The sequence below is a fragment of the Hyperolius riggenbachi genome, chromosome 1 (genome assembly GCF_040937935.1).
Source record: "Hyperolius riggenbachi isolate aHypRig1 chromosome 1, aHypRig1.pri, whole genome shotgun sequence".
Taxonomy (NCBI): Eukaryota; Metazoa; Chordata; class Amphibia; order Anura; family Hyperoliidae; genus Hyperolius; species Hyperolius riggenbachi.
The window spans coordinates 429,344,384-429,371,935 of NC_090646.1; the positions used below are offsets into that span (position 1 = coordinate 429,344,384).

The window sequence follows — 27,552 nt, forward strand, 5'->3', positions numbered from 1 at the left end:
GTACGAGATCGGGGTTCCCCGGCCTCTGATTGGCCGGGGAGCGCCGTCCTCTCATAGGCTGATACCTATGAGAGGCGGAGAGCAGGACGGATCGCCGTCCTGTTCCAATTCTGATGGTGGAGGAGAAAAAAACAAACAAACTGCAGCAGCGATCGGACACCTCCGGCGGCATGTCCCCTTAGGGGCAAAAAAAAAGGAGGCGAGTCCAATCGCTGGGCTCCTTACCTGGGCTGTGCAGGAGGCTGAAAAGCCTGCATAGCCCAGTGCAGCAAAAATGGCCTGGCCTTTGGGGGGGGGGGGGGGTCTAACACTGTGGTCATCAAGTGATTAAAAAGGCTACATATAATGCCTGGTACACACCATGCAATTTCCCATCAGATAAGACAGGTTGATTTGATTATTTCCGACAGGTTTGATCTGATTTCCAATCGATTTTTTGATCAATTTTCTATAGAAGTGATTGGAAACTTGATCAGAAAAATGATTAAAAATCTGATTATACCAGTCGGAAAATATCGATTTTGACCAGTCTATCTGACAGGAAATTGCATGGTGTGTACCAGGCACTATATGTCTCACATACCCCACCAGTACTTCACACTGGGAGCTGTCTGGTAACCCTATGTACCACAAGAAAAGAAAAGTTTAGAAAATAGCTGTAAAATATGCAAAATAAAGTATTAAAAACAAAATCAAAGGTATGTGTGCTTGTCTGCACTACAAGCAGTCCAACTACTGTATTTTCAAACAGAATATTCCAGGGAACTCTATTTAGCATCACAAATTTATCTTAGCATAGAGGGTATTGTTTGCTTAAGTTATATCAGCCTTATCTGGTACATAATGTGCACTGCTCTTCACAGGATCGTAAAGCATTCATCGGTCACAGGACCTCGAAGCAGACCTCTGGGCATTCCTTTTCTTTGTTTATGTTCACACTTTGCCATAAGGAAGTTTTCCTTTCAAGTTTGCTCTGCATCAACAGGACAGGGTGCAGTGACAATACAGCGGTGATGAATCGCCAGCATGAAACGCTGTATCACTTACTGCTTACTGGTCTTGCCACTGTCTCTGTTTAGATTCATTCAGCAAGTCAGAGCCCCTGCCAGCTGCACACTTCTAGCTGCTTCTCCCCACAGGCCATTCAGTCTCCAACTCCTAATCACTTCCCCACCTTGCCTCGGCTCTGCACTGCACTTCCTGTGATGTCACGCTCCTCCCCCGACACTCGTGCTAGAGCCTGCATTCCGTAGCTGTAAAAATCAATTTCCAGAGGGAAAAATAAGTTACAGTAGTGGTGGGCGGCGCCTTCTGGCTAACATCCGCCCCAAGCAGCTGCCTGTACTGCCTATTGGTATAGGCGCCCCTGCTCCAAAGTCTTCCTTCCTGCAGGTTTCTTCTCTCTCACCACCAGAATAGTGATTCCTTTGCTGAATCTGGAATTATTAATATTCTTTCTAGAGAATCCTGACTTTTGTCCCAATTTGCCAATAACCAGTTTTGAAGAATTCTCAAATGTGCCATTGCCCAAAACATCGCTGGTGCTATTGAAGTTAACAGGCCTATCACACTCATTAATTGGCATATTGAAATAGTCTCTGCTTCCTGGAAGTTGACTATTGTGGACTGTATCTTTGCAATTTTTTCTTCTGGTAGAATTAGTTTTTGAAGGGAAAACTTACAATGAAACCCAGAAAGTCGGGATTAGATTGGACTGATAATTTATCAACCAACCTGCATCTTCTAACTGTTCCATTATCCTTCTTATGTCTCTTTCTAATAGAACAGTTTTGTCTGCTATTACTAGCAGGTCGTCCAGTTATAGAATAATCGTGATCCCTTGTAGATGCAATCTCCCTACTAATTCTGCCATCACCTTAGTTAGAGTGACCAGATGTCCCTGATTGCCCGGGACGCGTCCCGGTTTCGGGGTCTGCTGTCCCAGGCTGCATGAGGTCCCGGGAAACATCCCGCTTTTAGCAGCAGGACGTCCCGGCCTCGGGACTCTGGTCACTCTATCTTCATGAACTGGCAGCGGCTTCTATAGACGCCGTGCCAGTTCATTGCCTGTAGCCCCGCTCCAGCCTCCTTACTCTTCCGTTGTTCCGACACCGGCAGGCGAGCAGGGCTATGGCAAGATGGCTGCCGAAGCCCTGTACTGGAGACTATTTGTGTCTCCAGTACAGGGCTTCGGGCGCCATCTTGCCGTAGCCCTGTCAGCGCTGGAGACTGCAGGAGGAAGATGGTCCCAGGAGCAGCGCGCCAGAGGCCGGAGACTTTTGCCAGGTGAGTAAATGCTTTCTTTTCCAGGTGAAATGTTTGCCCGCATTGCGTTTGTTTTGTACTGACATGTTTGCCCGCATTGCGTTTATTTTGTACTGACATGTTTGCCCACATTACGTTTATTTTATACTGACATGTTTGCCCGCATTGCGTTTATTTTGTACTGACATGTTTGCCCGCATTGTGTTTATTTTGTACTGACATGTTGGCCGCATTGCGTTTATTTTATACTGAAATGTTGGCCGCATTGCATTTATTTTGTACTGACATGTTTGCCCACATTGCGTTTATTTTGTACTGACATGTTTGCCCGCATTGCGTTTATTTTGTACTGACATGTTTGCCCGCATTGCGTTTATTTTGTACTGACATGTTTGCCCGCATTGCGTTTGTTTTGTACTGATGTTGGCCGCATTGCATTTATTTTGTACTGACATGTTTGCCCGCATTGCATTTATTTTGTACTGACATGTTGGCCACATTGCGTTTATTTTGTACTGACATGTTTGCCCACATTGCGTTTATTTTGCACTGACATGTTGCCCACATTGCGTTTATTTTGTACTGACATGTTCGCCCGCATTGCGTTTATTTTGTACTGACATGTTTGCCCGCATTGCGTTTATTTTGTACTGACATGTTTGCCCGCATTGTGTTTATTTTGTACTGACATGTTTGCCCGCATTGCGTTTATTTTGTACTGACATGTTTGCCCGCATTGCGTTTATTTTGTACTGACATGTGGGCCCGCATTGCGTTTATTTTGTACTGACATGTTTGCCCGCATTGCGTTTATTTTGTACTGACATGTTTGCCTGCATTGCGTTTATTTTGTACTGACATGTTTGCCCGCATTGCGTTTATTTTGTACTGACATGTTTGCCCGCATTGCGTTTATTTTGTACTGACATGTTGGCCGCATTGCGTTTATTTTGTACTGACATGTTGGCCCGCATTGCGTTTATTTTGTACTGACATGTTGCCTGCATTGCGTTTATTTTGTACTGACGTTGGCCACATTGCGTTTATTTTGTACTGACATGTTTGCCCGCATTGCGTTTATTTTGTACTGACATGTTTGCCCGCATTGCATTTATTTTGTACTGACATGTTGCCTGCATTGCATTTATTTTGTACTGACATGTTGGCCGCATTGCGTTTATTTTGTACTGACATGTTCGCCCGCATTGCGTTTATTTTGTACTGACATGTTGTCCATTGCGTTTATTTTCTGGTGTCTGGGGTAACTGTTACTGCATTTATTATTTAATGGTCATAGATGGCTATGTTTGCTGCTTTGTGGTTACGATATACGATTAGCATCACACAGTTTCTGCACACCCATGATGCAAAGTCTCAATTGACCACATCATGGCATAAACACTGCTTTCTTATGCCTCGCTGTTACATCATTACGTTAGCTCCACCCCGTACAATGTCATGGCCACACCCATTTTCACCGCAGCCCCCCCCACCCCGTCTTCGTCGCTGCACGCTCCTCAGTCCCCCCACTTTTCGACCCCCACTGTCCCCCCTGTCCTAGGTTGGACCCACAAAATTCAGGTCACTCTACCTTAGTGAATATCCTAAGGAAATCCTAAACCGGAGGCACGAGAATTGATAATGCTTGGTTCCACGACTTTCCTGAGTGCTGAACCTCTCTGGGACTTTTCATTTATGGGTACATGCCAATAAGCAGCTATTAAATCTATGTTTATCATGAAAACATCCACATTCAACAGATTTCTCATTAAAAACACTGTTTCAATTCAGAATTTTTCGTAAATAGAGAATGAGTTTAATGGTTTTAGATTCAGAATCATTCTGAATTTGCCTGTAGGCTTCTTTATCCGAAAAATCCTGGAATAAAAACCCTGATTCTTTTCTTGTGGCAGAACTTCTCTTATGACATTTCTGTCTAACATGTCCTGTAACAACTCTTGTAATGCTATTTTCTTTTCTTTTAATATTGGCATCAAAGTTTTTATAAATCTTAATGGAGGCTTTAATCTTGTAACAGTCTCTTATTAAATCCAGAATTAACTGATTTTTTGTTATCTTTTCCCATTCTGGATAAAATCGAGAATTTGTCCCCCACTTTTTACTTGGCATCATTGCTGTTTACTCTGGGACTCTGTTAATTTGTGCAACAGATTCCTAATTGTGTGTTTCCTGCCCTGGGAACAAGTGCCAGGATAATACAACAGAGGTAGGGATACAGGACAGAGGAAATGGTCCGCACTTATCAGATAGAAGCAACCTTTATTGAGGACATATCCCAATTAAAATTCGACAGGCATCATAGCTGACATGTTTCGGACTCAACTGTCCTTAATCATAGAGGTAGGGATACCAGGGTAACAAATTGATAGAGAACTCGTTGGGTGTTTCCAGTTCGAGGGGTGGAGCCCTGTCTCAATGTTTACCTGTCCTGGAAGGTTATAGGAAACATTTGTTTTTATTTAAGTAGTGTAACGTTGCACATATAGTGCAAATAGCGAAATGTGCATTATAGAAGAAACGTATAAACACCTGTAAAATTGCCTTGTACACAGCAATTTTACTACTGTTTAGTGAATATAGTCCATTAAGTTTTTTTATAAAGATCTATTAAAAACTAGGGCATGTTTGGTTGAAAAATTGTGTGAATAATTGGACAAGCTCATTCTTTTCCCAATCAATGTCAGCAAGAGCACAGGGGGTTGGGGTCGATGGCTTGTCAGGAGAGATACAGAGCAATGATTGTACTGCACCAAACCATAAAACCTATTGCAGCTGTGTATATTTTTGCTCAGCTGTTTTGGTATAAGGTATGTTCTAAAAATAAAATTAATATATGTCAACAATCTCTAGATGAAATAAAAAAAGGACATTTCTCAAGCCAGGCATAAACTGTATAAGTGTGTAGTAACATGTATCGCCACTAGATGGCAGTGAAAGAAGGCAGAAGAAATGACAGAGGAGTTCTCCTAGTAATGTCTTTAGAAGTCCAAACCAAGCGATTGCCGATCACTTGACTGCATGGCAGTTCAGTGTACTCCATCAAAGGAGTACAAAGAAAGGATTAAATATGTTTCTAGTACTGGAGAGGTGAGTTATCCAAAATGAGATAACACCTGGATGGAAGGGAAAGTGTTAAAGACAGACGATAAGTTTAATGAATTGTGGCTATTGTCTTTACTTTTAAAGTCAGCTGAGGCCAGGTGATAATTCCTCACACATAAGATTTATTATCATTGCATTCCCCTCTGTGAATCAACTTTGCACAAAATGATACCTTTAAATTAGGGATTAGCTTGTTAATTTAAGGATTGAATACTACGGGCTCTTCTGCGCTCCAAGGCCCGGAACTTCTGCGTCCCACGCCGGCGCTCTGACGTCATCGGACGTCCTCCGGGCTCTACTGCGCAGGCGCAGAACTACTGCGCATGCACAGTCTTGGAGCGCAGAAGAGCCCGACCTGGCAGCCGGCGTGGCCAGGTCGGGTCGGCCACCGAAGACCACCGGGAGCCTGCGGAGCGGCGGCGAGGGCACCTCCTGCCTGCCACGGGCTGGAGGAAGCCCCAGGTAAGTGGAAATTTATTTTTATTTTTTACCCACCCTCCCTGAACCTTTCCTTTAAGGCAACTTTCACACTTATCCCTGAAATTTCTGGTCATTTTTTTCACTCTTGCAATTCTGTACTTTCGATTTTTTTCAGCTACCAATCTTCTTGTTTGTTCACATTTTCATGCAATTTTTCAGAATGCAAATTTTCCTGTGCATATCAATAAAAGTTAGTTTGCATGCAAATGTATTTAATTTCAAAATTGGATGCAAGTTTCGCATAACAAATGTGATTTTTCTGCAGTTCCATAGACTTATATGCAAATTGCATATTCGTTGTTAAAAAAGCATGATGGACACATTTTTCCTGCAGAAAAATCGCATCTGAAAAATGTCACACAAGACTTACATTGGATTTGTGGTGAACGATAATTTGCAAAAATGCAAGTTGTATGCAAATTGTGTTATGGGGTGTACCTTAGGAATTGCATAAGGAAAATTGCTTAGTGAATATTAAATGATGTATCACCACCAAGGTGTTAACCAGTAAAATGGCTCAGAAAATCCTTATTTAAGACAGATTAGCTTGGTGAATAGTGGCCATAGCTGAAAAGATTTTTTGGGGAGGGCTATGACACCTCTGTGTAGAGTTGCCATGAGAAGTAAAACACTTTTTGTAGTATTCAGATTCCAGACTGGAAAGATTTTAAATAGTTTTAATTACTCTGCCCTGTCCTAGCAAGGAGATTGGCATTGAGTTCCAAGTAGGTTCAGTGGAAAGTGGAAACTTACTTTTCAACATGTATATTTTTTTATTTTTTCAACATGTATCAACATATATATATATATATAAACACACACACACAGTGGGATGCGAAGGTTTGGGCAACCTTGTTAATTGTCATGATTTTCCTGTATAAATCGTTGGTGGTTACGATAAAAAATGGCAGTTAAATATATCATTTAGGAGACACACACAGTGATATTTGAGACGTGAAATAAAGTTGATTGAATTTACAGAAAGTGCGCAACAATTGTTTAAATAAAATTAGGCAGGTGCATACATTTGGGCACTGTTGTCATTTGATTGATTCCAAGACCTTTAGAACTAATTATTGGAACTCAAAGTGGCTTGGTAAGCTCAGTAACCCCTGACCTACATACACAGGTGAATCCAATTATGAGAAAGAGTATTTAAGGGGGTCAATTGTAAGTTTCCCTCCTCTTTTAATTTTCTCTAAAGAGTAGCAACATGGGGGTCTCAAAACAACTCTCAAATGACCTGAAGACAAAGATTGTTCACCATCATGGTTTAGAGGAAGGATACAGAAAGCTGTCTCAGGGATTTCAGCTGTCTGTTTCCACAGTTATGAACATATTGAGGAAATGGAAGACCACAGGCTCAGATCAAGTTAAGGCTCGAAATGGCAGACCAAGAAAAATCTTGGATAAACAGAAGCGACGAATGGTGAGAACAGTTAGAGTGAACCCACAGACCAGCACCAAAGACCCACAACATCATCTTGCTGCAGACGGAGTCACTGTGCATGGTTCAACCATTCACCGCACTTTACACAAAAAGATGTATGTGAGAGTGATGCAGAGTAAGCCTTTTCTCCGCCCACAGTACAAACAGAGCCGCTTGAGGTACGCTAAAGCACATTTGGACAAGCCAGCTTCATTTTGGAATAAGGTGCTGTGGACTGATGAAACTAAAATTGAGTTATTTGGGCATAACAAGGGGCGTTATGCATGGAGGAAAAACAGCACAGCATTCCAAGAAAAACACCTGCCACCTACAGTAAAATATGGTGGTGGTTTTATCATGCTGTGGGGCTGTGTGGCCAGTGCAGGGACTGGGAATCTCGTCAAAGTTGAGGGAGGCATGGATTCCACTCAGTATCAGCAGATTCTGGAGACCAATGTCCAGGAATCAGTGACAAAGATGAAGCTGCGTTGGGGCTGGATCTTTCAACAAGACAATGACCCTAAACACTGCTCAAAATCCACTAAGACATTCATGCAGAGGAACAAGTACAATGTTCTGGAATGGCCATCTCAGGCCCCAGACCTGAATATAATTGAAAATCTTTGGTGTGAGTTAAAGAGAGCTGTTCATGCTCGGAAGCCATCAAACCTGAATGAACTAGAGATGTTTTGTAAAGAGGAATGGTCCAAAATACCTTCAACCAGAATCCAGATTCTCATTGGAACCTACAGGGAGCGTTTAGAGGCTGTAATTTATGCAAAAGGAGGATCTACTAAATATTGATTTCATTTCTTTTTTGTGGTGCCCAAATTTATGCACCTGCCTAATTTTGTTTAAACAATTATTGGACACTTTCTGTAAATCCAATAAACTTCATTTCACTTCTCAAATATCACTGTGTGTGTCTCTTATATGATACCAACAAATTATACAGGAAAATGATGACAATTAACAAGATTGCCCAAATGTTCGTATCCCACTGTATATACTGTATATATATTACAAAATAAAGAAATTGGAAATACTTCCATGCAAGGGTGAAGTCCGGTTGGTCCTATCCCATAGAGTCATATCAATCCATATCATATCATGCACTGATGAGGACTAATAAGTAACATGCATTACCGTAGCATCGGTCACGTGACTTGACTTGAGTACTGCGGATCGCGCTTATAGCATAACACGTGGTACTTGCTGACGGAAGTAAGGGTAAAACTGCAGTGCGCTGTGTGTGCACGGTAGTATCACCGTTATTTTGTGTATAAGGCCCCTAATGAGATAAACATGTGTATGTACCGGCCTACATAGAACTAGGCTGTGTACCTGTTTGTCTTTTTCTCACTATAAGATTTAAAATGCAAAGACTTTCGAATTGCATTTTCTCTACAGTTGGGCTGTAGTGTAACTCCTAATTCTAACTTATTTATTACATACTATAAAACTCTTGCATGACAGAGACAATTTAGGGAAAGGGGAATAGATAGAAAAAGGTTAATAGTTCAATATTATTAAACATCTATAACTGCCATAATTTAGGGGAGACAATGAAAACTTCAATCTAATATTTTTAACTTTTAAACAAACAACAAACTTGTGGCATTTCTGGAAATCCAACAGGGTTAGTACTGTAGGAAGATTTGTTTGTCTCATCAATTTATTTTCAGTTCAAGTTTGCTCTCAGAGCTAATTTTCTGTGCAGCATTTCTGTGCCATTACTTTATATTACATGGATTGATGTAGAAGTTGAAAAACAACTTGCATTTTTTATTTCTCTTGCTCTGTGCTTTTATATATTATGAAACTGTTTTCATATTGGTAATTACTTCATTGCTATTTAAAGCAAAGTGACTGTTTTGCTTGGGCAGACTTCAACAAGTTGGATGATTTATAAACGTCCATGCAATTTATCTGCACTGAAGTCAAAGTTAATGACAGTTCCAATTATCCAGCATGCTTTACATTACCACTTCAGTCCCACATAGAAAAAAAGCACGAAATTGGAAAAAAAATTATATATCTCCAAAACCCATTATTATGAAGTACACATTAGGATATAATTACACAAGGTCAGTAGTTGTATTTTCTTATGCAGCATAATGTACAGAGCGGAATATGCCAAATTAAGTTAAAACACATAGAATGTAAACATTATCTGCAAAACACTGTCCATTAACCAAGGTGTATTCATTTATACTATCTTCATGTGGTGTGATGGTGTGGTTAAATATAGGTTTACAAAATAATGTGTCAGGGCCAGTTCACATTCGCTTTAAAAACGTTTACATGCAATACATTTTTAAAGATTTGCTTAAATGCAGGAAGTGGATCCTAAGTTAAAAATACAATCTGCTTCCACTAGTAAAAAACACGTTTCGTACACTCATCCGTGTGCCGCGGAACGCGAGACAGTACACAGAGTCCCAACTTGACACACCCGGGTGGGGGGGGGGGCGGAAAAATGTGTCCAATCACTAGGCTAGTTGCCAATTTCGCCCTCATTCTTGTCGCCGCCACTCAGTCCCTTCTAACCAGCTTGGTGGCTGGGGGAACTCCATTGGGCTGCAAATGACCAATGGGAATCCTCAGCAAAAGGGAGAATTCTCATTGGTTTGTGTTGGACCAATAAAAATTATCCCTGTTGCTAGGGAGAATTGGCCTGCTGCAGCCTATGGAGAGCCCAGTGCTTCTGCTGACCTTCAGACTGTTGAAGGGACCGAGCGGCGGTGGTGGGACAGGTGAGCAGCGATGCGTATGGGCGGACATGATTGACGCATGCAGACGTGCAGATGTGTAATGGCCACAGTCAGGTATTTTGTTGCATGCGGAATGAACGGTATGCTTACTGCTTCCGTTCTGCATCCGCCCTTACTACAGTCATAGAAACTGTTTTTAATATGGACAGTTCTGCTTTTAATATGGCCAGCATAAAATATAACAGTTTATTACCTAATTGTATTTGTATTAGTTCAAAGGTATGTCTTACTGTAGGTGACTCCTGAGTCAATTAAAGTGGACCTGAACTCTTGCACAGGACACAAGGAAAACATAACAGTAATGCTTGCTGTATGTATTTAAAGAGTTAACCTGTGTAATTCCCCCTCATTTGTGTCTAATCACTAGTTGTAATTTGATCTCCCCCCTGGGTCACATGACTGCCTATGGGCTGCTTGCAGCCAGTCACACAGAGGACAAGGAAGCAGCGCATGCTCTGTCCACTTGCGCTCCCTGTAATGTTGTGCTCCTGTACTTATGTGCACAGCAGCCGAGGCTGGGTGTGTTTTAAGATTGCATACTTGACAAGTGGTGCTCACACATGAGCGTCATTTCTGAAGTATGCATGCCAAGAACGCTATTGGCTGCTGTGCATCCAGACAGGAGTGCAAAATTACAGGGAGTGGACAGAACATGCGCTGCTTCTTCATTGAATGGGGGGCAGAGCAGCAAAATGGAGGGGAGCCCATTTTAACCAGTGATCGCTTAGTCAGGGTGTTGGAGAGAATGGGGTGGGGGTGGTTGGTGACAGTGGGCCTTGGGTGCTAGAAAGTAAATCCGGCCCTTGGGTGCTAGAAAGTAAATCCGGCCCTGACTAAGATGTTAAAATATACTGTATATCTCTTAGCCATGAGCTGCCTTCAGGCGCCTATGGCACAGACACTCAATAGACATACTAAGCAGGCGTGGCCTTGTAGAAACAACTCAGGGATCGGTCCCTAGGAGGTAGGTACAAGATTTTTTTGAGACACATTCAAAAATTAAACACAGAAGGCAAGATCTCAGAATCAGACTGAAAGTTAGGCAAAGTTTCAGCAGAGGCAAATTGAATACCAGGAAATAGCTCAGCATAGCCAGCATGAATGCCTGGGGGACCACCGCAGTATAATATGAGAAATATTATAGGTTTTCTCGTAAACTGTTTAGGAAATTGACTTTCTGACTTATTTGGAATGCCTGTTCAAATGTCCTAGATTACTCCAAGAATCATTTATCAAATCTACACCTGTTTCTACCTGAGCTTCTCATATTGTGTCTCTGTCCAGGTCCTTTCTATCTCAGCACCAGTGATTGGTGCAAGCACCCCTAGGGTGTGGGAATTGAACATAGGTCTTCACCAGTGCACCCCACAAGGGATGATGGTCCATCACCCCTAGCAGGTGATGAACTACCTTGCTGCTAGTGCCCACCAGGTCACAACCCCTAGGGCTGCCCCACCAGTGATGAGAAGAACAGGAGGGGTGACCCCTGCAATGAGGAAAGAAGGGTGGACTAGAGGGACAGGCCAGACTGGCTGGACTGATCTGACAGGACAGGACAGGACTGACTGATGATCGGACTGACAAGTAAGAGGACTGCCTGAAGGCTGGACTGACAGGTGAAAGGACTGAATGAAGAATGGACTGACAGGTGACAGGATTGAATGAAGACTGGAACGACAGGACTGGCTGATACCAGAGACAGAAGGTTTGTTGGGCGCCTGCTGCTGCTGGACACAGGCACCTGCTGCTGCGCTATCTGGACTCTGACAGCAGGGGGGGTGGGAGGCTGGGGGAAGGCTTCCTCCAATTGCTGAACCAGGGACCGCTGCAACTCCCTCATTCGGCGCACAGGGTCTCCTCCTGCAGGCAGGAACTGAGCCAGCTTCCCCTTCAGCCGTGGGTCCAGCATCATGGTGATCCAGATGTCCTCCCGAGCATGCATCTGCTTGACCCCCGGGTCCCTGCGCAGGCACTGCAGCATGTGCACTGCCATGGGGAAGATGGACACCATCTCTGCTGACACATCATCGGCACCCCCAGAGCCGACAGTGCTGTCCTCCTCCTCATCGGACCCCTGAGCCTCCTCCTGCTCTCTCCACCCTGAACCACTGCAGCTGCACTTGGCTGTGCCCCCTCATTTTCAAGGTCAGGGACCTCCAACTCCTCCATCTCCAAGTCCTCCCCCTCCTCCTGCCGCACAGACTTGGACTGTGCAGGTGGCTGCTGTTCCTGCTGGATCAAGGCTGTCTCTTCCACTTCCAGCAGAGCAAAGAGGGCCTTGACCAGCATGCAAACCAGGGGCACCCACTCACACACCGACGCACGGTCCTGGCTGACCATGCTGGTGGCCTCCAGGAAGGGAGCCAGCACCAAGCACACCTGCTGCATTTTTCCCCAATCAGCACTAGGGATGATGTCCGGGAGGTGGGTGGTGCCGGTACTGGCCACGGTGGCATTGGCCAGGTACTGGTTGACAGCCTGCCTCTGTTCAACCAGACGCTCCAACATGATCCAGGGTGGAATTCCAGCGTGTTGGAATGTCTATGATCAGACGGTGCCGTGGCAGGTTCAGCTTGTCCTGCTCGCTTTGTAGGGACGCTGAGGCACCACCCGAGAGGGGGAAATGACCCACAGTTTTCCTTGCCTCTCTCAAAAGAGTGTCCATCCCCTGGTAGGTGCGCAGAAATTTCTGCACCACCAGGTTCAGAACGTAGGCCAGACTGGGGATGTGGATGAGGTTTCCCCGGTGGATGGCGGCAACCAGGTTGGCCCCATTGTCAGAGGCCACCTCTCTAAATCTCAGGCCTCTGGGGGTCAGTCAATTCTTCACCTGCTCCCTCAGGTAGTGAAGCATGTTGGCTGCCATCAGATTGTGCTTCCCCAGGCTGACCATCTCCAGCAGCGCTTGGCAGTGGCGGGCCTTCACGCTGCTGCTGAGGCAGGGTGTTTGGCGGCGGGTGTGCTGGAGGGTTGAACCGGATCATAGGAACCTGCTGCACTTCCCCTGACCCTGCTGCGGGGGGCACCACCCACTGGAATGCTGCTGTCCCCTCCTCACCCCCTTCCACCAAACTGACCCAGTGTGCGGTGAAGGACAGATAGTGGCCTGTCCCGAACCGGCTGCTCCCTGAGTTCATTGTCACATGGACCCGCTCACCCACCGCATGATCAAGCCCACGTTCCATGTTGGCCTTTACGAAGTGGTGCAGTGCTGGGATGGCCGTGCGTGAGAAGTAGTGCCGGCTGGGGATTGGCCAATCCGGCGCTGCACACTGCAGGAGCGCACGCATCTTGCTCCCCTCCTGCACAAACGAGTACGGGAGGAACTGGGAGGACATGGCCCGTGCAAACAAGCCGTTCAGCTGGCGGATGCGATGGCTGTTGGGAGGTTGAGCCCTGACCAGGAAGGACTCGCTCAGCAGGGTCTGGTGGCATTTCTTGCTTGCACGGGAAGCGGAGGAGGGAGCAGAGGAGACCACTAAGGACTGGCTGCCGGAACAGGCCTCAATGTCGGCAAGAGTGGCAGAGGGGGTTATGGTGCTCTCTGACCACTGCCAGTGCCAGCTTCCTTCAGCCTCTTGAACTCCTCATGCTCCACAAAATGTTTTTGGGCCAGATGGGTGATGAAGCTAGAGGTACTATAGCTGGAGGGGTTACAACCTCTGCTCAGCTTCACATGGCACACATTGCATGTGGCAAACTTGCTGTTCACTGTGGGCAGAGTAAAGAACTGCCAGATTGGGGATAAGAACTTTCCCCTGCGGCCTGAATGGGATGCTGCTGCTGCTGCTTTTCTCCCTGTGGTGGTTGGGGCCTGGGGTTGAGTGGTGCGGCTGGTGGTAGTGGCAGAAGATGAAGCAGCAGGCTGTGGGTTCCGCATTCCATGCCCACTGCTGCTCCTGCCAATGTCTGCAATGCTGATCCTCCGCGCCAGACCCACCGACGCGCCCTCCTCCTCAGAGTCAGAGCTGACATCTTCCTCCTGTGGATGGTAGTCACGGTCCTTCATATCATCATCATCATACTCCCCCTCCTCAAACAACTGCTGGGATGATGACCCCCAAACTCCTCTTCTGCTGACACATCATGCAAGGACCCCCCCCCCCAACAACCACCGTCACCATCTGTGACTCCTCCAAATAGCCCATTGTGCCCAGAATATCCTCTTCCTCAAAGTCTCTGGTAACAGCCCTGATTGCACTCGCGGTGCCTGGAGTAAAAAGCGCGCTCACTGAGGCTAGGCTGCCCGCTGGGGTCGACATGATGACCAACGAGTCCCCAGGCCCTGCTGGGCGGCTGCTGCTGCTCTTGCGAACAGGACTGGGGGTGGGGGTGAAGGTCTCTGTTGTAGAGCTGGTGGTGTCCTGCTCATCCACCATCAGCTCCATCACAGGCTCGGCGTCTTTCTCCTCCAATTAGCGCTACCGACCCTGCTGGAAAATGGCCGCTACACGCTGCTGCGCCTCTGCAGCGTGACTCTCCCAAACAGCTGGACGGCCAGTGGCTAGCGGCATAATGGACACTGATGCGGCAGAACTGCTAACGGTGGCGGCAATGCTGCTCCCTCTCCTCTTGACCTTGCTGCCCCTCCCCTGGCTACCAGTGCCAGCAGGCATAGTACTCAGAGGCGGGACAAGGTCCTCCAGCACCCAAGGCTGAGACACCAAAGTGCGCCCCTCCATCCCTGCCACCCCAGCCGTCACAAACTGATTGCTATTAGACTAAGAGGTGCCACAGGGCCCACAACCTCCCCAACACCTTAATATCTAGTTATCTGGCTTGCAGTCACTGCTATATATCCCCTTTTCTTATTTCTTTCTGCTTCAAACACAATTAGGAATGACAGCTGAATGAATTGTGCGCCCCCTCCTACACTGCGCCCTGAGGCTGGAGCCTCTCCAGCCTATGCCTCGGCCCGGCCCTGATAGTACTGTACATGTTATATGTGATGATGTCACCAGATGATGTGGGGTACTTGTACTTTATTAAAATCGGGGTTGGACTTTCAAGAAAATCAGCATGGAGTGACAGACAGCAGAGTAGAAGACAGTGCACACTAACTGTCTATCTGTCACACTGACAAGCAACCTGCAGCGAGTCCCTGTGGAATAGGCCTAGTCAGGTCTATGTCGCCGGTGCACAATCCCTCTGTGGGTCACCACTCCACACACGGTTCAATGTAGTAAATACAAAGGAGGCACTCAATTGGCTTCAAACTTGCGTTTTATCAAATCCCAGTAATTACTAGGATTTGATAAAACGCAAGTTTGAAGCCAATTGAGTGCCTCCTTCATATTTACTATATCTGTCACACTGACACTGCTCAGCACAGCAGCACTGCAGTAATCTGTAGTAAGCTAACACAGTACTACGCTAACAACTAACTAGCACTTCAGTACTAACTACACAATAACACAGTAATCCTATTTCCTAACCTATACTGTAGCTAAGGCTAATAGCAGGCCAGCAGCAGGCCTGGCCTGCGCACACACAGGACCTAACTAGCAGCTGCTGCAGCACAGAATCTGACTGATATAAAAAAAATAACACAAGCTAGCAAACTAAAAAACAATAAAATAATAGTGTAGTACAGGTGTTTACCACACAAACGATAGGTTTTTAACTGTAATACAGCACTTGCTTAGCCAACACCACTGGAGATGTTTCTCAGTGAGCAGTCGCAAGCAAGGACAAGATTCTCATCATGGCGTCCGCATTATATACAGGAGGGGCTGGCCAGGGTTCCTCTCTGTGATTGGTTGCTAGGGCTTCGGCTGGGAGCCCACTGATTGGCTCAATGATGTCATGGACGTCATCTCCATGGTTACACTATCCGGATTCGGATACCCGAAACTAAGTATCCGACCGGATTCCGGATACCTAATAGGTATCCGAGTTAGCTCGCATAGTGCATTCTGGATTTATCCAGCTATCCGGAATCCGAATCCGAGGTCGGATACCAAAAAAACATTCAGATATCCGGGTAGTTCGGGTATCTGGAATCTGGATGAGCACCACTGGTAAGTGGAAGGATCCCAAACTACACACCCTGGCATAGATGTAGCATCAGCTCAGGTGTTCTTTAAACAGTGACAATTTAGCACTCAGGGCAAGGCAAATAAGGACAGATCTTAAAATAAGTCAGCAGGAAGTTCTGAAGTTTTGAAACAGAATGATACGATTTATTGTCTAACTTAAAAGAAAAACAATGAGCCTTTGGCTAATGAGCCTATTCTGTATACTAACAATATGTTAGAGCACACAGCTATATACAGTGGAGCAGGAAATAATTATTTGACCCCTCACTGATTTTGTAAGTTTGTCCAATGACAAAGAAATGAAAAGTCTCAGAACAGTATCATTTCAATGGTAGGTTTATTTTAACAGTGGCAGATAGCACATCAAAAGGAAAATCGAAAAAATAACCTTAAATAAAAGATAGCAACTGATTTGCATTTCATTGAGTGAAATAAGTTTTTGAACCCTTAACAACCATTAAAAGTTCTGGCTCCCACAGAGTGGTTAGACACTTCTACTTAATTAGTCACCCTCATTAAGGACACCTGTCTTAACTAGTCACCTGTATAAAAGACACCTGTCCACAGAATCAATCAATCAAGCAGACTCCAAACTCTCCAACATGGGAAAGACCAAAGAGCTGTGCAAGGATGTCAGAGACAAAATTGTAGACCTGCACAAGGCTGGAATGGGCTACAAAACCATTAGCAAGAAGCTGGGAGAGAAGGTGACAACTGTTGGTGCGATTGTTCGAAAATGGAAGGAGCACAAAATGACCATCAATCGACCTCGCTCTGGGGCTCCACGCAAGATCTCACCTCGTGGGGTGTCAATGGTTCTGAGAAAGGTGAAAAGGCATCCTAGAACTACACGGGAGGAGTTAGTGAATGACCTCAAATTAGCAGGGACCACAGTCACCAAGAAAACCATTGGAAACACATTACACCGCAATGGATTAAAATCCTGCAGGGCTCGCAAGGTCCCCCTGCTCAAGAAGGCACATGTGCAGGCTCGTCTGAAATTTGCCAATGAACACCTGAATGATTCTGTGAGTGACTGGGAGAAGGTGCTGTGGTCTGATGAGACCAAAATAGAGCTCTTTGGCATTAACTCAACTCGCTGTGTTTGGAGGAAGAAAAATGCCTATGACCCCCAAAACACCGTCCCTACCGTCAAGCATGGGGGTGGAAACTTTTGCTTTAGGGGTGTTTTTCTGCTAAGGGCACAGGACAACTTAATCGCATTAACGGGAAAATGGACGGAGCCATGTATCGTGAAATCCTGAACGACAACCTCCTTCCCTCTGCCAGGAAACAGAAAATGGGTCGTGGATGGGTGTTCCAGCACGACAAAGACCCAAAACATACAGCAAAGGCAACAAAGGAGTGGCTCAAGAAGAAGCACATTAAGGTCATGGAGTGGCCTAGTCAGTCTCCGGACTTTAATCCAAACATAGAAAACCTATGGAGGGAGCTCAAGCTCAGAGTTGCACAGAGACAGCCTCGAAACCTTAGGGATTTAGAGATGATCTGCAAAGAGGAGTGGACCAACATTCCTCCTAAAATGTGTGCAAACTTGGTCATCAATTACAAGAAACGTTTGACCTCTGTGCTTGCAAACAAGGGTTTTTCCACTAAGTATTAAGTCTTTTATTGTTAGAGGGTTCAAAAACTTATTTCACTCAATGAAATGCAAATCAGTTGCTATCTTTTATTTAAGGTTATTTTTTCGATTTTCCTTTTGATGTGCTATCTGCCACTGTTAAAATAAACCTACCATTGAAATGATACTGTTCTGAGACTTTTCATTTCTTTGTCATTGGACAAACTTACAAAATCAGTGAAGGGTCAAATAATTATTTCCTCCACTGTATACATTCAGCATCAGAAGGAGATACATAGCTTGTTTTGCAAATATGAAAAAAATGGCATACAGTTGTCTTCCTGTTTCAAAACGTCCTGCTTTCACTGATAGCTAACACAACACAATGCTCTACTACTGCTAATAAAATGAGTCAAGAAAGAGTTAAACTGCAGCACAGAAAGAATGCTGATGTCATTCCCTAGATAAAACACAAGCAAACCATAAATTGAACAGGTCTTTAACAGTGGCTGACCAGTAATAAATCTGACAGCATAAAGGGGAGAGGAAACTTAGAAGAGCTGATAATGCCTGTCCATGAATGTTACTGTAACACCCTAGCACTTCTCACAGCAGCTTGTATGTCCCCACTCTGGCATTTAGACAGAACAAAACAAAAGCAGGAGAGATGATTTACTTAGACATGTGACCTCTTATCTCTTCAAGTCCTGCACCCTTCTGCTTTTTATCACCCAAGGCTATGGCCTTTGTGGCCTTCTCAGAAATCCATCCCTAATCTTTGTAAACACCTTTTCTATTAAGTGGGATGCATTGTGAATATATGTGACATTTCAGTTATTGAGAACTACCAAATACTTCTGATACTCATTGTAGCCTAAGAAAATGTCATGTGTGTTCCCTTCACACATCTCTTCCACTGGAGTATCTGAGCAGATGAGCAGAGTAAGCAGATAACATTATTAAACACTTAAAGTGGATCCGAGATGAAAAACTAACTATAACAAGTCACTTATATTCACTGGAGGTGCGCTGGATATATATAGATATAAGTTATCCCCATTCAATGCAGGTCATTTAATTACAATTATTGCACACTGGAGTTTCCAAATAAAAAAGGTTGTTTTATTTAACAATATTGCTATTTCAATTGTAAAGCCACTACATACACGTAAAAATCTCCTCATACACTCACACACTCGTACTAGGCATGTTGGTTCCCCTTTAAAAATATCTTGTTATAAAAATCTCCTTAAAAAAAAAAGGGAAAATTGTTGATGTTATTCCTCTATAAACGATAAAAATAATGTTAGAAATTGCACCTATATAGTAACTCTTCACAGCATAAATCTTGATGTAAAGAGAGTTCCACGGATATACAGAGTCACTATGTTCATATCCAAGTAAGATCAGAGTGATCACTCTTACCACTTCCGAGCACTATTTCTCCCAGGGTTTCCTCCTAATTGCGGCTTGGTGTGTTGTTCAGCTCTTAGTTACCTTCCTCACGGTCACATCAGCCGTGATTCCCGAGATGGCAACCTCACCAGTCCTCTCCAGCCGTAACTCAAGCTTCCGGCCTTCCAGCTCTAGGTGATGACGTCACTTCCCTTAGTGCGTCTCACCGTACATGTGGCTATTACTTCCTTGCGCTCCACCACTATCTTCCCTCTGCCGTCCGTGATATTGTATGGCAGTGACGAGGTGTCCGATGGTGTGGAAATAGCCAGCTCCTATGTATGTTAAATGGGGCGCCCCTCTATAACTACAGGTTAGCTTCAGATTAACATGTTTCAACGGCTAGCGGCCGTCTTCATCAGAATCTCTTACTTAATGCCGGCCGGTCGCCATCTTTATATGGGCAGGTAGTGTTACACCTGACTCCTCCCCCTCCTGGGAGTCTTGATCTTTATTCTGATGCTGTCACTTCCTCGATGTCAATCAAATCATTCCAATTCCATCTCCATAGAGGGATACTACACAGCATATATCCTCCTTCCTCTCCTCTCTCATCTTCCCTCAATCCCACTGGTAATATGCATTCGACTCATCAATAATAGTACAGGGTTATTGGGAGGAAAAAGATTAATAATAAAAGGGTAATAATAAAAAAGATAAAAAAACAAGAAAAAACATACTATGGGTGTTCAAAAGTAGTATTCAGTATTTTTTAGCCGAGGGAGCCAAAAGGGGGAGGGGAGGGGGAGGAAGAGGAGGGGGACGAGGGGGGGGCGGGGGCGGGGGAGGCGGATGGTAGCCGATAGTGTTGTAGGGTGTAAAACGGATAGAGAGAGAGGGATCTACAATCTAAGTGGGGTGGCATTGAGAGAAACTGAAAAGAGACTATTAGAGAAAGGCCTAAAATTTGCTCCTACAGGTAAACTTAATAAGTTTGAGACTTACATAGACATTAAAAAGTATATGAGGAAATTATGTTTGAAAAAATATTTCCAAAAAAATCCCTTAGCTCCCAGACAGTTGGATACGGTCTTTCAACATACAGGATTGAAGAATCCATCAAAATTTCACCCTGTTCACGAAACTAGTAGAGAGATGCATATATTTGAATATAATGTAGAAAGGGATCTGAAAAAGATCAGAACAGCACCCACACGTCTGGGGAATTTATCCAGGGAGGAAACCCAAGCACTGCAAGGCCTACAACAAAACAAAAATATTGTAATTCGACCAGCAGATAAGGGGGGGGGGGATTGTAATTCAAAGTGTAGATGATTATAAAAGGGAGGCATTTCGCTTACTTCATGATGTGAATACATACAGACAGTTGAGGATTGACCCAGGAACAAAATTCAAAGAGGAGTTAGAAAAATTGGCGAAGTCGGCCTATCAGGAAGGTGTGCTGAATAAAAAGGAATTTGAATATATTAACATAATGTATCCGAGAACTGCTATCTTCTATCACCTCCCAAAGCTGCATAAAGGTTTGGTGGATCCTCCAGGAAGGCCGATTGTATCTGGGGTTGGGTCACTTACATCCAACCTATCAAGGTATGTGGACACCTTTTTACAGAAGTATGTTAAGTCCACCCCAGCCTTCCTGGAGGACACCAGACATGTGTTGAACATTTTGGATGGGATAGCCTGGGAGGAGGGATGGATCCTGGCCACTTTGGATGTCTCATCACTCTATACAGCCATAAGGCATGAGGATGGTCTGAGAGCTATCACTCATTATTTGGATTTGGATGGAAATATGAGAGTAGAACAAAGGGCGTTTATTCTGGAATCTATACGATTCATATTGACACATAATCATTTTAGATTCGGAGATGACTTCTTTCTGCAGACGAGTGGGACGGCAATGGGGACCAGGTTCGCGCCCAGTTATGCTAATCTCTTCATGGCCCATTGGGAGCAGTCCCATGTTGACGGGCGTGGGGGGCTGGGCGCGGACCTGGTCCTCTGGAAAAGATTTATAGATGACGTCTTACTCGTCTGGAGAGGTACTGAAGAGTCTCTGAGAGAGTTTATTGTTGGGTTGAACCAGAATACGGTTAACCTAAAGTTTACCTCAGAAATTAGTAAAAAGAAGATCTGTTTTCTGGATTTGAATATATACGTGGAGAGCAATGGACTAAAAACATGTACATATACTAAACCCACCGATGTGAATAGTTATATTTTAGCCACCAGCTGCCACCTCCCTTTATGGCTGAACAATATCCCAAAAGGTCAGTTTATCCGTTTAAAAAGAAACTGTACAGAGGAATATGAATATAAGAAGGAAGTTAAAGACATATCAGCAAAATTTAGGGGAAAAGGGTATAAGGAAAAAACAATAGAAAAAGCCAGAGAGGAGGTGGAAGGAATAGACAGACGGGAATTGCTCATAAAAAGATTGGATATTAATCAAGAAGACCATACTTTCAAATTAAATCTAAGATATGGGCCACAAAGCAGAGTGGTGAAAAATATTATTAAAAAACATTGGCCAATATTGAGAGGTGACAAACTCTTAAATGGAATGTTGCCAATGGAACCTTCTATTATTTATAGAAAACCAAGCAATATAGGCCTGAAGGTAGCAATGGCAGCTGGTGACTATACCTCTGGACCCGACAGGAAGATTGGGGGGGAGGGATTTGTAAGATGTGGGAGGTGTAATAACTACAGGAGGACTAGGGGTTATGGTAAAATCACTGAGGTAGAGGGAGGAAGGGAGAGATATAGGATCAGAGACCTAATTACATGTGACACTAAGGGCGTAATTTATTGCCTAAGCTGTCCATGTAATAAAAGATATATAGGCCGTACGAAGAGATCCCTAGCAAGCAGAATAGGAGAACATTTAAACAATATAGTGAAAGGATGGGAAGGACACCCGCTTTCTAAACATTTTAAACATCAACATGATTGTAAGATAAGGGAGATCGTGTACTTTGGATTGGAGGTGGTACATAGAGACCCTAGAGGGGGGGATTTTATAGCTAGAATGTCTAGACAGGAGAGCAGATGGATCTTCAATCTAGACACTATTGCACCGAAGGGATTAAATGAGGAAATGGAACTTTTTGGTTTTATGTAATATAAGATGGGCTGTGATCTGAAGAGATATGGGCTGTATGTATATATGTATGTGTAGATGAGCATTCTGGTTCCCCCAAAAAAAGGCAGCTGGTCCCCTTGGGTGAAATGAAATGGAGTGAGGAGTGTGTATGTACAGATATACTTCTGTAGGTACCCATTTTTGAACACCCATAGTATGTTTTTTCTTGTTTTTTTATCTTTTTTATTATTACCCTTTTATTATTAATCTTTTTCCTCCCAATAACCCTGTACTATTATTGATGAGTCGAATGCATATTACCAGTGGGATTGAGGGAAGATGAGAGAGGAGAGGAAGGAGGATATATGCTGTGTAGTATCCCTCTATGGAGATGGAATTGGAATGATTTGATTGACATCGAGGAAGTGACAGCATCAGAATAAAGATCAAGACTCCCAGGAGGGGGAGGAGTCAGGTGTAACACTACCTGCCCATATAAAGATGGCGACCGGCCGGCATTAAGTAAGAGATTCTGATGAAGACGGCCGCTAGCCGTTGAAACATGTTAATCTGAAGCTAACCTGTAGTTATAGAGGGGCGCCCCATTTAACATACACAGGAGCTGGCTATTTCCACACCATCGGACACCTCGTCACTGCCATACAATATCACGGACGGCAGAGGGAAGATAGTGGTGGAGCGCAAGGAAGTAATAGCCACATGTACGGTGAGACGCACTAAGGGAAGTGACGTCATCACCTAGAGCTGGAAGGCCGGAAGCTTGAGTTACGGCTGGAGAGGACTGGTGAGGTTGCCATCTCGGGAATCACGGCTGATGTGACCGTGAGGAAGGTAACTAAGAGCTGAACAACACACCAAGCCGCAATTAGGAGGAAACCCTGGGAGAAATAGTGCTCGGAAGTGGTAAGAGTGATCACTCTGATCTTACTTGGATATGAACATAGTGACTCTGTATATCCGTGGAACTCTCTTTACATCAAGATTTATGCTGTGAAGAGTTACTATATAGGTGCAATTTCTAACATTATTTTTATCGTTTATAGAGGAATAACATCAACAATTTTCCCTTTTTTTTTTAAGGAGATTTTTATAACAAGATATTTTTAAAGGGGAACCAACATGCCTAGTACGAGTGTGTGAGTGTATGAGGAGATTTTTACGTGTATGTAGTGGCTTTACAATTGAAATAGCAATATTGTTAAATAAAACAACCTTTTTTATTTGGAAACTCCAGTGTGCAATAATTGTAATTAAATGACCTGCATTGAATGGGGATAACTTATATCTATATATATCCAGCGCACCTCCAGTGAATATAAACGTATAGATTGCCTTGTGTAAGGGTGGGGAAGAGGGAGAACCCCACCTTGGAGGGGAGCAGCAGGAAGCATTAGGCTATTATTTAGCAGCACATGGTACTGCTAGTTCCTTAGAATAAAATAACATAACATCAAATATCTCAAGCAGCGCCCCTCATAAAGTATATATCTGATTTTCTATAACAAGTCACTTGTCCAAATATCTTATCTAAAGTTTAGATAGTTTACACAGAAAATCTGGCTGCATACAGCTTCAACAGTTTATGATGATTTATTCCTGTGATACAATGAGAGCGGCCATGTTCTGTTTGTCATCATTACACAGGTAATCTGCAACTGCATCTCCACCCCTCAGCTGGTGAAAAATGCACTCCCCCCTCCCCTCTGCCCCTGAAATCTCTGGCTAGTAACCTCCTCTTCCTCCTGCCCAGACTGAGCTCCTATAAGCCCTTGCTACATGGGTCTGAGTGCCTTGGCATTTTGGAGAAGCTGTGGGCGAGGCTTGTTTAGTTTATAGGGAATTAGAGTATTAAAACAAAAAAAAAAGTATTTGGCTTGAGGAATGCCCTATAAACTATATGTAAGGAACAAAATTATGCAATGAATAAAAGTTCATCTCGGATCCACTTTAAGTCTATCTGGATGCCCAGATATGTCCTGATAGCCTGCACTGCTTCTCAGCCCTGGTGCATGCGATCGCACGCGCTACCCCCCCCCCCCATTATCCAGGAGATCATCGAATGAGAACACAGTTTCCATTTATCGATCTAAGTCCCCATATGAAAGACCGACACCGTCAACGAGGCGGTTCCATCTTTCACAAATCACCTGCTGTCCCGGCCACACATCACTTCTGCTTTGCGGAGAAATTTTCACATGCAGAAGTGAGCTGTGAGGGCATCTTGTGGCCAAGTAGTAAAATTACATCTGGAAATAAAAATTTCCAGATAATTACATTTTTTTTTAATTTTAAAATTGACCCCTTACCTCCCACACTCCCGATAGGTACACATAATTTTTTTTGTAAAAAAAATAAATAAAAAATATACAATAAAAAAATTACATAAATAGTTACCTTAGGGATTGAATTTTTTTATTATGTATATAGTAAAGTTTATTACTGTTATTTTTTAAATTATGGGCTTGTAATAAGTGATGAATGCAAAACTGAAAAAATGCACCTTTATTTCTAAATAAGAATCATCAGCGCCATACATTGTGATAGGGACATAATTTAAATAATGTAATAACCAGGACAAATGGGAAAATAAAATACATGGGTTTTAATTATGGTAGCATGTATTATTTTAAAACTATAATGGCCTAAAACTGAGAAATAATGAATTTTTTCCATTTTTTTCTTTATCTTCCTGTTAAAATGGATTTATAATAAAATAATTCTTAGCAAAATGTACCACCCAAAGAAAGCCTAAATGGTGGCGGAAAAAACCAAGATATAGATCATTTCATCGTGATAAGTAGTGATAAAGTTGTTGGAGAATGAATGGGAGGTGAAAGTTGCTGGGATGCATAAGGGGAAACAACACTGAAGTCTGAAGTGGTTAAGAGGAAGTAAAACACAAGCATTTAAAGAGAACAACAAGAAAACAAATAAAGCCTAAAGCTTAGCACGACAGCCAGGCAACTGGCATTGTTTATAAGGGAATGAAGTTTGCAGCTCCTGTATTCCTTTTACTTCAGGTTCCCTATAAAGCTCTGCCCACTAAGTGATTCTTTAAGTTGCCTCTCTTTACTTACATATGTATTTTATAAATATATATCCTGCATACATTCAAACAAATTAGGTACCAGCACATTACTTGTGGAATTATTATTACCTATCCAAATGCCCAAGCTGATTGCCATGGCTAAGCGGGGGGTGCGATGTCGAAGTGATTGCAGTGGGTATACTGTCACATAGCAACGGTCAACACTCATCGCTGTAAGAGTTATACAAGTTGCCTGTGCCGTCACCTTAAAGATAAAAAGAATGTTATTTAGCTGATAACAACACACTAATTTTATTATAAAGCTCAACTCCTGATTTTATGTGAAATAGGATCAGTTTTGCTTCATCCTTTGCATGCCCAGCATATAAGGTGGCTATTAATGATACAATCCCGCGGACAAACGATCATTTCAAATCACTGTTGTAATTAATCAGAAACAATTGCTTGTGCCCATTAACGGCTGAGAACCCGCTTACCAATTTGATCACATTGATGGGATTGATCCGAAAAACAGATCGATCCCATCAATTTGATCCAATTGGTTCTCGTGTTTATTTGCTTTAGCTGCTGATGTTTGGTTATGAATACAGTTGCTTCACTTGTTATCAACCAGTATTCCCAAGTCTTTTTCCAAGTCCTTACATTTGATACAAATGACCTTACATTTATCTGCATTCAATTTAATTTGCCATCTCACTGACCATATGGCCATGCTGTAAAGCGCTTCTTGTAAAATTTCACTATCCTGCTTAATGTTTATAATTCTGCATAATGTTGTACTATCTGCAAAGATGGCAACATTACTCTGCATTGCATCTGGATCATTAGTAAATACATTGAAAAATACTGGACCTAGTATTGATCCTTGCGGGACCCCACTGCTAACAGTTTCCCATATTGAATAGGATCCTCTTAACCTTCTGTTCCTTTACCAGTTCTCCATCTTCACACACACACATTTTCTCCTAGTCCCTGCATCCTCAGCTTCTGTGCCAGGCTATTGTGGAGAACAGTGGCAGAGTTTAAGTACACTACATCTATTGCTTTCTCAAGATCTAACTGTTATTAAACAAGTAGCAGCGCTAGACTTTTTGCATGAGTAAAATTCTAAAGTTAAAGTGAACCTAAACTGAGAAGAATATGGATGTTTCCTTTTCAAATAATACCAGTTGCCTGACTCTCCTGCTGATCCAGTGTCTCTAATACTTTCAGCCACAGCCCCTGAACAAGCATGCAGAACAGGTGCTCTGACTGAAGTCAGACTGGATTAGCTGCATACTTGTTTCAGGTGTGTGATTCAGCCTCCACTGCAGCTAAAGAGATCAGCTGGGCTGCCAGGCAACTGGTATTGTTTAAAAGGAAAACATCCATATCCCTCTCAGTTTAGGTTCCCTTTAAACAAAACAAAAAGAGTAAGGGCCGTTCTCACTAGGGCGATTAGCGGGTGATTCCCACTAATCGGCGAAGCGCTAGCGCTTTTTAAAGTGCTAGCGCAATTATAACTATATAGCAGTGATCTCACTGCTGCGATTGCCGCCGATCGTGGAACGTTCCGCGATTAACGGCAATCGCAAAACATGTTGCCTGCAGCATTTCGTCACGATTCTCGAACAATCGCGATACTGTGCTTAAACAAGCGCTGATCGCGAGAGTCGGGAATCTCTGGAGTGTACAGTGCTTTTACCACGCTAATTGCAGTAAAATAACCTGCGCAAAATGGTAGCGCTAAGCTTTGTAGCGCTACTTTGTAGTGAGAACGGGCCCTGCGAGGTTCATCCTCCAGAGACCTAAGTAGTCTAGTTTGAAAATCAGATTGCATGAAATCAGTAATTTGATGCAACAGTTTAAATTGTATGCCACTGTATCTTATACAGTTTTGATGTGATGCAACAATATAATATACACTTAATAGGAATGTACATAATAAATGGTTTCCATGGAAAAACTTTTGCCTACATTTTTTGTGTGTGTTTGCTGTGAATTATTCTCTCCACATTTTCTCATTTGCATAAAATTGTTGAATTGCAGTAGTGAGTTTAGTATTTCTACATACTGATTAAATCCAGGACAATTGGGCATGATTCGCAAAGCTTCTTCACCTGTTTTGCTCTGTTTTCACCTTATCTGTGTTACATTTTTAAACTTCCAAAGAGCAAAAATATAATATAATTAAGGTAAGAAAAGTAATGTTGAAATTAAGTTAATCAGAAACAACTTACTGTGAGTGATTATTTTGCTTGTAAATGCGCTGAAAGGTTATTTTTATCAATTAGGTGATAAATAAGAC

General features: G+C 43.4%; 1 protein-coding gene across 2 annotated transcripts in view; it reads right to left on the reverse strand.

The window, feature by feature from the left end:
- The window catches only part of LOC137552945 (G-protein coupled receptor 54-like), a 141,137-nt gene that overhangs the window by 18,661 nt on the left and 94,924 nt on the right, over positions 1-27,552 (reverse strand). For both annotated transcript variants that reach the window (XM_068271422.1, XM_068271423.1), the window contains exon 3: positions 25,374-25,509. In XM_068271422.1, coding sequence (XP_068127523.1) covers positions 25,374-25,509 — 136 coding nt within the window. The remainder of the gene's footprint in view (positions 1-25,373; positions 25,510-27,552) is intronic.